Raw genomic sequence first — 12,059 nt, forward strand, 5'->3', positions numbered from 1 at the left:
TATCAACCACAACTTTAAGACAAGGAGTAAGAGAAAGAAAAAAAAAAAAACAGTTGTCTCCCACACTCAGCTTTCACACTAGAGAACACCAGCACAGACCAGCAGACTTCATGTCTCATAACAGAAAAGAGAAACAGGAGGAGGAGTGGTTTCAATAGAACAGGACCCCTGCTTGGAGGTGGCCCAATTCCAGCAGCCCCTGTTAAGGACTGGCTATCAGTTGAAGAATCACAGCTCATTCCAGTTCTGTGATAACTTAGAGAAAGTGGATTCTGCTGATAACAACCAAATGATTTAGGATTTTATGGTTAAAATTATGGGATGTATGGTCCCTAAAACCCAACTGGAAGATGGTGTAGACTATAAGTAAAGAAGTCATGAAATCCCACAATTTCATATTATTGCTTTCAGGACATTTTAAGGTGCCTTAACACAGAGACTCAGGTGAAAAGCATAACAGTAATTCTCGTTTGAGCTGACAGGATATATGAACAGATTGCCTCTGAAAGAGTAGATAAAAGACTCATGACATAGATTTTATGTTGCGTACTTCATCCCTGCTGTGAATATCTAGGAACAACTGCCAGAAGTTAAGCATCTAAACAGAGAACTGCTGCAGCTGTTCAAGGAACTATATTACCTCCACCATTGGGGGGTTATTTTTCCTAAATACCATATATTATGGATTGTTGCAGGCATTTGCCCAAGTCATCTTGCTGCTTGAGCTATCGCCCATAACAGCTGAATGAATTAAAGCAGACAAAGAGCTTGCTAGCTTGCTGAGTGCCCCCTGAATATCTGAAGGGCAATCATTTATCTCATCATCATCTCTGCTAACCACCCTTCTCCAAACACAGGAGAGCACAGAACTTTGAAGCAGATACTCATCAAGTCTCCAAAAACGTTGTCTCAAAACAAGGGGATTCATTAGGACACAGAAACCTCTCAAAAATGACTACACATATTCCTGGTAGGCTTTGCAATGAGAATAAAAACAATTTGAAGTCAATTAGTAGATCAAAATGATTCAGCATACTTTTGATTTTTAATTCAACAACAGGCAATGACCAAATAACTTACTCTAGTCTCTATAGTTAAGCCTGTTTTTCAACCCAGAAGGCCTAAAAAATAAAAACCAGCACATTTTTCTAGGTCTGTTTGTAGGGTTGTATTTTATATTTACAAAACTAAAAATGTTGCAGCAGTGAATTATCTAGTACTGTCTGCATTGGGTGAGGTTATCATCTCACTCTTCAAAAAATCTGTCTGGCAAGTATCCCCACATGGTATTAGTCCTTCTAGTAATTATTATGGAGAACAAGAACCAGTTTCTGTAGTTTCCCCAAAGGTCCCTAGAGCCTCACTGACCAACACTGATATTAATGACTAGCTTTAATAAGAATCTTAGGCATTAGATGACTGACAACTCTTTATTCTTAGAATTATTGATTATTGTTAGATATATATATCTATTGTTATATATTTAGTTAAGTATATTGTTATAAATAACAATAATCAGTAATTATCTATATATTGAACTGACGTGGCATAATCTAAATAATTTGATGTGCATTTGAAATGCTTTTTACTCACAATTCAAAATATCATTTATTGCTCCATAATTCTAACATAACATTAAATCAGTGCATTCATTGTGCTTCTAAACAGGAAATTTAGAATATATCACCATCCAAATATATATTTTTCTTCTGTGCTGCTTGTCTCCAAGTAAGATGATTTGGATATAAATCTGTTTTCTAAATATGAAACACAAGGCAGCCTACGCCATCATGACTACTCATCAGCCTCTTCAGAGTAACCCTGCTAGGAGGAAGTTCAGGATCTTTGCTTTATTTAATCCCCTGGTTTTCTTTTTGCCAATAGTAAAAAAAAAAAAAAGGATCCAACTATAAAGGTGTTTGTCACATGGACAACTTGTTCCCAGAAGTCTTGATTCTACAAAGCACAGAGTGTTCAACTGAAAAGCCAGTGAAATACTTAAGCATTGATTTAACTTTAAACAAGCAAGCTAACTGATTTCAGCAAGACTTCTGGTATAACTACATCTTGAAGCAGCACACAGCCAATATTTCTGATGCAGAAAAAGTGCCAGCACACGTGTTTAGTTCTACATGTAATCAGGAAAGCCCCCAAGCCTGAGGTTAAGCAAAAGACTTTTACAGTGCTGAAAATCCATGCGAGAATAGATGTTTTTGCTACCAAGATGACATTCAAAATATAATACAGGTACAAAAGACAACATACACAATTACCAACTCAATGAGCTGTCCTCATCTGCAAATATTCCGAATGGAAAATGGTTACATTAATGCATGATTGCAATTCAGCACACTTAAAGTGTATCTGACTTACCTCAGGCTGTTCTCTCCTTCTTTACATTTAGACAGAAACCGAACTAAGGCAGTGCTACAGCTGTTTGTTATGACTTTGCAGCTCTTCTATCACATCAGGTTTCCCTGTAAGCCAGCAACACTTGTGAACTAGCTGCATAAAGACCCTTCAGCTGATCTCAATTTGAGGAAAAAACTCAACTACAGGTGTGTAATGGAAACCTTTGGAGCAACACTAGGATTTTGTTAGAAGATGCTTTAAGACACGGCTCTCACAGAACGCTTCAAAGCACTTCAAGAGACTTTGGTTGTCCCAAGGCAAGACTGGCTCTAGTCACATCATTCTCAAGTAACACATGTTCAACCAGTTCTTAAAGACTTCCAGTGACAGACATTGCTCCTTATCTTCTGTAGGCAATCTGGTCCCCTGCTTCACTATCCCTCTTCTTTGAATACCTTAGATGTCTCAGGTTACTCTCCCATGCTTTAATATATGTTATTTAAATAGAAATAACATCCTATTAAATAAAAGCCTATTAAAAGCCTGCAGTAGATAGGGAGAATAATTTGTTCCTTGCTTCCTTGTTACATTCTTCTCACATTTGAAAACCTTCTTGCATCTTCCCATAATCTCCACATCTCCATCCTAAACAGACCTGATTCCTTTCCAATTCCTTCTCAGACTGTTTCCTAGATCTCTTTTTATTATCTTGGGGATCCTGGGAACCCCACATTTCAGCCACTTTAGTTCTGCTCCAGTGGCCAAAACCACCAATATTTCTGAATATGATAATGGAGCATTTTGAAAAATCGTATTTGTAATGATGTGCAAACTACACTGACATTTAACTACTGTAGAATTATCACTCTGTATCTTGGATTCAAGATTCAGACTGCCTTTTGCATGTGATCAGCCCTTCCAAATTCTGTGTGCTCACAGAAAAATCCACCGTTGGTTCCAGTGCACTCAGGGACTTGGTTAGAGGAAAAACAACAGAGGCAGCAAGATTTGGCTAAATAAGAATGATATATCAAAACACCCAATATTTTAATGAAAGAAACTGAATATCCATACATTTGCACTTCTGTACAATTTTTGTGATATATATATAATTTTAAGCTGTTTACAAATAACATTTAATGCTTCAAATATTACATAATGTTGATATATTTCTAGCAGAAATAAATATATTGCACTTAAAAAGAAACTTTTCATTAGATGTTGCTTCATAGTTTATGTTCATAACTTCTTTTTCCATAAAAAGATTTCCCCCTACCCCCACCCCATACACACAAACACACACTTCAGTACATGGTGAATGTGCTCACACAATGCATTATAAACAACAAAGTCAACACAGCAAACAGCAGAACTGTGGTACATTCTGTTAAAGAGGTTACATCCAGTTTTTACCTTCCTCATTTTTAAACCAAATCTTTCCTCACGTGTCTCAAGGTACAAAAAAAAAATGTTTAAATGTGCTAAAGGTAAAATACAGCAAACTGTATTTTTTGTCCTTAATCTATCATAAAAAGTTACTTCAGTTTACTTAAATCACTGCTTAGTTTTCTTTTAAAAAAGATAAAATAAAGAAAAAGTAGTTGTTATTTTATAAAGTAGAGACTATATTCAAGGACAGTTTATCACAGAGTAATACATAAATCCTCTGGTCAGCACATAAGTGGTTAGTAAAGAAACCACATCTTCTGCAGCCAAAATCACTCTGTAAGGAGTAGTGAGAATAAGATCTCACCAAAACAAAAAATAATCTTGCAGTGAGTGAACATCACCCCTCTGCAGATGATGAGCATAAGCTCTGAGGACAAAACTTCCTCCCAGATAATGAGCCCTAAGTGTTACACTGATCTCACTTTGCTTTACCCCTTATCTAGGGGTAAATTACCACAATTTGTGTTAACTTCCAGTTTTGGAAAGCTCCCCAGATTTTTGCAATAATTCTCATTGATATTTCCATTTCTCTATAATATACACACAAATAAAGAGGATGTAGTGTGTAAACAAGTGCCAGCCCAGACTGTTTCAGTTTAAAAGAGGTTCATTTACAAATGCTGGTTAGCGTTTCCTGGATGTTGGAAGCTGCAACAACTTAATATGTGTATATGCTCATGCAGTGACACAGCCCACATTGATAAAGCCTTCTAGTGAAAAATTTGCTGTTGCATTTTTTAGACTGCACTATAAGGATGTTAGCTATCACACAACATACTATGTTGGAACTTGCAAAGAAGCATTTCCATCCAAATCTCTGCACCTTTATCCACTTGGTGTTTATCAGCTTATACCTGGAAGAGTACCACTGAAACCAGTGAGACTGAATCTTTGAGTGTTCCTCAGGACATGTAAAGCAATGCTGCAAACCAAACAGCCAAATTTAAACTGTTTTTAATGTCTAGCTTCTCTCAGGGCTCCAAAACTTGAATTAAAAAATAAATAAATAAAATAGACAAATGCATCCACATCAGTCTTGTTAGTGTTTGGGATGCTTTTGTTGGATAAAAGACCTGAGGCTCTTGACTATCTGTGGATAAAAGGGTAATCCAGAAAACACCCAAAAGTATTCTTAACACTTTGGAACATAATCTTATCATTCTCTTTGAAAAGCATATTCAGGCATGTTCTCTCCACCCTTCTTAAATAAGAAAAAAAAAAAAAAAGGCAACCACAAAACAGCACCAGTTTGCTCAGCCAAGACAGCTCATAAAGGTGAAGAGCACTTCTCAGGGGATATAAAATGTGAATTATATTGGAAAATAAACTCTAGATTATATTTGGCATTCCTAGACCATCTACCAGCAACAGATGTTCTATCCTGAAAGTGATATAATTGTGACAGCGGTACAGCAACTCCTTAAATAAAAAACTTGAGTTATTGTCAAAGTAGTAGAGTTGGTTTTTTTGTTTTTGTTTTTGTTTTTTTAGTCAAAGCAATTTCACTCTCTAACCAATTAATTACAAATTCTTGTTCTTTTTTTTTTAGCTTTTTCTGCAGAGTTCCTATATTGTTGCTGTCACAGTTACTGTCCAGGCAGTTTGACTTTATTTTTAGGTAAGAATGTTGAATGAAATCCTGTCTCCATTACAGTCAAGATATTTACTACTGACTTCAGAGAAGCAGGAATTTTATCTTGGAATCACTCTCATGCTGTCCCTTGTCCACAGGAAGGTGAAAGGGACAGGGAGAAGAAATTAGGTGGAGAGAGATTTGAGCCTTGACCTGACTGGAAAAATCAGGGTGTGGATTTGACAGATAGGTTTCTGCAGAAACCTTTCTTGATCATCTTCAAAGTGAACCTCATCACGGGGAATCTTGAGGAGGCATTGGTCTTATGTTTTTATATAGAGAGAGTCTACTGCCATATTTTTCAGATATGTGTTGCATTTTACTTGTAGTGGAAAGCTCTTGTCTTTCACTTGATATTTTGGTAAATGGCATTGTCAACATCCAGTTTCATTCCTTCAGGAAGAGCCTGGAGAATTTTCTATGAAACATTATCAGAGGTATTTGTGCATGCCTAATATTTGTATTCTTAGAACAGGGACTGGGAAAGGGCTGAAGATTGTACTTTTTTTTTCTCCACCTTTGCTTCATGAAGGAAGGGCAGGTCAATGTATGAGCAGGCTTTATGTAACTTGAAAAGCTTGCCTAAATCAGCCTACCTGTTCCAAACTTGTTTCCAGAGCCATGCGAAAGCTGCCTGCTTACTTGACCACTTTCTGATATCAGCATTAAAGGTACTGGCTTGACTTCTTAACCTAATCATATTCCGTGCAACCCCAGATAAGTTGATGGAGCTGCAGAAGGAAACAGATACAAGAAATAGAACTTCCCCACAGACTTTAGTGAACATCATCATAGGACCTGCGTACAACTACACGTACTTCTTACAGAAGTCAAGCAACTGAAGGAGAGGTATTAAAATTTCCTTCCAAATCTCCCCTGGAATTCTCACAATTGTGGAATTTTATATGTACTCGAAGAGGTATTTTCTTGTGGGTCTTTTCTAGCATCATCTAGATTTTTCTAGTATCATCTAATTATCCGACAAAGAGTATTTTTATATTAACTCAGGTCGTGAGTAGGCACAATCTTGTAATGTGCACCTTTCAGATGAACCTGATAGCCTGGAGCAAAATTTAATATTTTGACATATCAAGACAAATTTAGTCCATGTCTGATTCTAAACCAGAGCTTTGCTCATTATATGCTTTTATGGAACTCCTTCCGGTAGCTCTGAACACAGATACTGTAAACAGAAGTTTGTTTTCATTCACATGCAGAGCACGAAAGCTGCAAATTGCCCCAGGTCATTTTTTTATCAGCATGTCCATCAGTGAGTAGAGGGAAATTAGGATGATACTGCAGATAACTGAGGTGATTGTAAAGGTCAGTTTGTGGGATTTTAAATTCAGCTACTGGGAAATACATAAAAATGGCCCTTATCTGTGAGATGCATGCACTGGCCTACAATAGTAACTGGGAATAGTCTGTGAGGTTGTCATTGCTTGGTGTGACTGGGCATATAAGATGAGGGAATGGAACAACAACAACAAAAAAAGCGTGACTTGCCTTGCACTTTGCTGAGAGGGGAGGTAGGTGGCTCATTGTACTGCCCTCCACTTTCCACTATATGATGCCATCACCCACTGATCAAGAGCAGAGGAGAACAGTGCCAAAAAGACTGTTTTCCAATCTGTGTTCCACCTCTGCACAGAACTTTGATATATGGGATTGGATTGCTAGTTCTTTTTTGTTTGTTTGTTTGTTTTTAACAAGTAGATGTCTGATCATCTATAACTTGGATGCAACTGTACACAGAAACTCTGTGTTGACTTCTTATTTACAGTGAAATCCCAGTTCCCGCCATGCAGAAAACCAGCAGCACACTGGTTCATTTTTCAACAGTGCAAAAGACTCATGCTAGCTCTCTGCAGAGAGGTCAATTTTTCCTATGACTCTACAGTTGTATTGGACACAATGTGCTACAAAAAGTCAACAGTACTTTGAATGAGAACTCTAATTGCTAACTAAAAAAGGAAAATGTGAATAAAAAATATATACGCAAAGTTTGACACTGAAATATTCCCAAGAACACACCATTCTACTGGGACATGAAAAAACAGACAATACAATCCTCATTTACCTGACCAAACAGCTTGTCTAATAACAGCCATGACCAAACGCAAGAAAATTAGAATAAGTAGAAGGATACTCCAATGCCATTCATCTTATAAGACGATTATTGATTATAGGTTGATCTAGAATATATATAGACTGATCCAGCCTGAAATTCTGTTAATTAATGGTACACATTTGCAGCTGGACACAGATCTTTAGTGGCAAGCACAGCAGCAAACAGAATCTTTGATTTAAAGATTTTATGTGTTGGGTTTCTAAGTTTAAGTAACAGATTTTTCAAAAATCAACGTTTTCCTTCATGATACCTTAATAGACAGCTAAATTGCTCCTCCTAGGACACAGGACAAGCTTATTTTTAGACCAAATGACAGAATACATCATTACTGCTACAGTCCTGTAACACAGTTCTTTTTGGAATTGATAATTGTTTTATGAAATTAACAGAGAAAGAAGAAAAAAAAACTTGTTCATAATTTTCTCTTTGAGGTTATAGTAGCAACTATGAAATACTGCTCTTGGTGAATATAAGACAGACTTTCAAAAAGGACAGTGGCCTTCTCCACTTTGTCCTATTCCCAGCAAAAGTATGTTGAGATAGCCCAAAACATGCTCAAAATTACAGTGACACATTTTTCTGTTTAGACACTCATTAGTCACAAAGAGAGATGTAGATGAGTGAGAGTATTGCCTTTTTCAGAATCCTTCTAGCATATGGAAAAAGACCTATACACAATTAATTTGTACACTGCTGCATAAACATATTCTTCCACAAGGCACAATGCACCTTTGGAACAACCTGCATGTGACCAGAAATCCTGGGAACTTTGGGATCCATTTCAACTGTGTTACACATAGGTCTGTGAGCAGCTCCAAGCTGCACGCTCTCTTCTTGTGATCCCTCAAGGGAGGAATCAATCTCCATTATGCATTTTCTTAGCTGGTTTGTTACGAATTCAGAACTCTCCTGCCACAGGCCTTTCAGGAAGGTCACTTGTATTTTTTCATACCAAGCTTGCACATTTAAAATCTCGTGTTTCTCTTGTCTTACATTAGTCATACAAATGGTGTCATCACTGCGGAGGAGTGACGCAGTCCCTGGATAGCTGCATAAGGACCCTGCTGAAAATAATGGTGGTACCTAGGCATGTGGAAGGAAGGGAAAGTGGGGCCACTACCTTGCATGGAGCTCGCTATTGCAGAGGGTGTAAGAGGCATTCCCAAGCGGCTGTATGGAGGCAGAGATCCTTGGATTGGATGAGGAATGGGTGTAGCTATGGATGCAGTGCTGGTACCCAGGGCACTCAATGACTGTGGATGCTGAAATCCAGGAAAACTGGTTGAGGAGGATACCCAGGAACTGAGGGACAGGTTATCAGATGTTGTAAAAGCTGATCCTGCAAACAAAGAGAAAGAATGCCTGACGTGTTTGCACTGCAACACACAAAGCTGGTAAAATAGCAAAAGGGGAGGAAAAGAATCTTTTACAGCAAGGCTGATTTTAATGACAAGTTGTCATTGGAAATTCTTCCCAAATGCTTCTCTCTCTCTATTGTATCTGTCTTTATATTATTATTTGCCAGTTGATCTCCCTCAACCCTACATCTTAGAAAAATTTAAATTATAAGAAGCTGGTTGTAATTAGTTTGAACAGTAAAATCTATTAGTTTGTTTTCATCGGACATTTTTCATATTAGACACTTAAAACCTTGCAATGCTGGCACTAAACACTGAAGCATCTACGGTTATGTGGAATCACACTGCATTACGTCCCTGTGGTGAAGGCATGGTTGTAGCTCTCCATATCAGATTCTCAGTAGAACAAATTAAATTTTTCTAAAATTTCAGTTTGGTGAAAGTATAGAAAAATGTCATTTTCACTACAAGATTCTGGATTTTGTTCTGCTGGTGGTGGTTTCGGCTTGGTTTCTTTTTATTTTTTTTTAATTTTTTTTTCTCTTTAATCCCAGGAAAGTGTGTTAACACTGCATCTTTTCACTCAGATTGACTTTTTTGCAAAAAGCTCTAACATGTCAAAACATTCTTATTATTTTTCCAACTGTGTATAGTGCCACAAGGAACAACGGCAATACTAAATCAGATTAAGAGATGCTGGGTTTTAAGTGAAATACACAAAAATATGCTAAACTCACTCCAAAGGTAAATAACTACTTTTGATCCAATAAAAGTAGTTTCATTGCCATTTTTTCCATCTGAAAAGTTCAAAAAAATTCTCTTTTCATAAACTGTCTTTATTTAAAACGTTTTTCTCTGAAGACAGCAGAATTTGAAAAAAAAAGAAAAAATTTTATTTTTAAAATATAACTAATTTATTATGTACAAAATATATGTAATAACTTATTTATTTTATTTTGACAGTAAACTTTTGGGGAAAACAAAGGATAACTTGTTTTGATAACTATAGATGGTCGTTTTCAAATAATTTGATGGAGAGGTTGCCCTTCACTTCTGCAGTTCTTCTATTCATCTGGTTATCATCCGATGTCTAGTTTCTAGAGATGGGGGATACAACAAAACCTTATAAATACACTCAGGGGAGGGGAGGGGAGGGGAGGGGAGGGGAGGGGAGGGGAGGGGAGGGGAGGGGAGGGGAGGGGAGGGGAGGGGAGGGGAGAGATTCTCAAATCAGAGAGCTACTCTTGATTAATTCCTCCTCTGGTTAATGAAATGAGTCAACTAGTGCAGTAGCAGGAGGCAGAACTTGTAACAATTCAGCAGTAGAACTAACTTGAACGAAATCTTGACCCTACCACTGAACCAAATCCTAATTGCTGGGAAATTAGGACCCAGAGCCAAACTGCAAGGATAACACCATACTAACAGAGCAGAGCAAAACCCTTTACAAAGCAAGGAATATCTGAGCATTACTGCACTATCGTGAAAGCTGGCTACAAATCCAGATTTTACTAGAAGTTGTACATTTGGCTCTGTTCCAGGTGACTACCATGAATCTTGTATGTTGATGCTGGAACACAGGCACCCAGACATTATGCACTGTATAGTTTTGATTTATTTCTTATCTGTTAATTCCTTTGGAAACAGACATGTTGCAATAAATATACTGTTGAAGGCTAGCCACTTCTATCTTTAGATGGCTGAAACTGGTTGAGATGAGAATGCTCTGTATGGGTGTTGAAGTAATTAGAAATAAATAGCAGTGAGAGTTTCTTCTTTCTACACAGAACAAAGTATGCCATTACTTCTCATGAGGAACATCCAGAAAGACCCTTTCCTCCTCCAACTGCAACGGTCTCTAATTACAACCTAGTACTCCAAAAAGTCTCACATATCACAATTGCTGGCACCGAAGAAATGCGTTCTAATAATTCCAGGGCAGTCAAAGCCTCAGAAAGCTTCTTACGCACACCACCGAGTAGCATGTATTTATTTAGCTATCAATTCTTATATACCTGGAAGGACACCCCTTGGTTTTGCATGCCAGGTTGTTTTCAAATGCATCAGAAGAAATAAAAATGTCTGAGCAGTTTCAATAAGAAACTCTCCTTATATCTCAGAGGACTTTTCATTATTTAAGGTCACCAGAGCTAACAGAGAGTAAAGGCGGTACAAGTTACTCATCTCCAAGAACAGAATGTGCAACTTTGTGCTTTCCTCTGGTTGCCCAGGACAGTCATACCCTATGCTAGCATATGGCTCCCAGATTAGAAAAAAGCTAGTTGCCACAGCTCATTGTCTTCCTCACTTATTTGTCATGTTGCATCATCTTCCTCACTTATTTGCCATGTTGCAAGTAAATGCAGAAGTGTACCCTGTATATATTATACATAAAATAAATTTTAATGAAATATTCTTTCCTCCAATGACACCTTCCCTCAGAATTCTCTTCAGAAGAGAAAGGCTCTGACTGCCAGTTCTCACACTGGTACTCACCTTTGTTCGCTTTGCCACTCCCAAAGAGGGACATCATACCAGGAAGAAATGCAATTCCTGCAGGGAAGGTGCCTTGCTCTGAGCACTTCTGGCAAAGGAAAATTTAACGCCATCTTCAACAATAACTGACCTAGGATCTAAGCTGATGTAAAGTAAGGTAATCTCCAAAAGTATTTGCAAGAATGGCATCGTACCAGCTAAGGAGTTGCTCCAGAAACTCCATAATCTGAGGAACTACTCTTAGAATAGATGTGTGTGAACACACCCAACTAATCACATTTTGTTGAAGAGCAACTCGTAGTTAAAAATAAGTGTGTTTTCCCTGCACAAGTCCAAAGAGCTTATGACCAGAAATAATGCTCTTATCTTAGCAGCACTGTATGAAGTTAGAGGACAAGACAAGGGCACTGCAAGCCGGGTGGCAGATAGAACTGCTTTACCTCAAGTGGTTGTCACATATCAGGCAGGTCACAAAGTCACCATGCAAAGTATAATGCAACACAAGTTTATGCTAGTCAGCAATCTCACAAGATGGATCTATTTCCAGTGGCAAATTATGTCAGATGCAATTTGTCCAGCAAGTCACCCCACAAAGAACAACTCTGCATTGCTACTACTTCTGCGGCTGCTAAAGTAGACA

The 12,059-nt window shown here is 37.7% G+C and overlaps 1 protein-coding gene across 3 annotated transcripts in view; it reads right to left on the reverse strand.

Annotated features, from left to right (window-relative positions):
- Positions 1–12,059, reverse strand: part of TBX20 (T-box transcription factor 20) — a 111,939-nt gene that overhangs the window by 69,214 nt on the left and 30,666 nt on the right. Inside the window, exon 8 of one of the 3 annotated variants that reach the window (XM_048075502.2) lies at positions 4,897–8,904. The exons of the other annotated variants lie outside the window; for them this stretch is intronic. Coding sequence (XP_047931459.2) covers positions 8,564–8,904 — 341 coding nt within the window. The 3' untranslated portion in view covers positions 4,897–8,563. Of the gene's footprint in view, positions 1–4,896; positions 8,905–12,059 lie in introns of those variants that run through there. 3 annotated transcript variants of the gene reach the window in all.

The sequence above is a fragment of the Anser cygnoides genome, chromosome 2 (genome assembly GCF_040182565.1).
Source record: "Anser cygnoides isolate HZ-2024a breed goose chromosome 2, Taihu_goose_T2T_genome, whole genome shotgun sequence".
NCBI classification, from domain to species: Eukaryota; Metazoa; Chordata; class Aves; order Anseriformes; family Anatidae; genus Anser; species Anser cygnoides.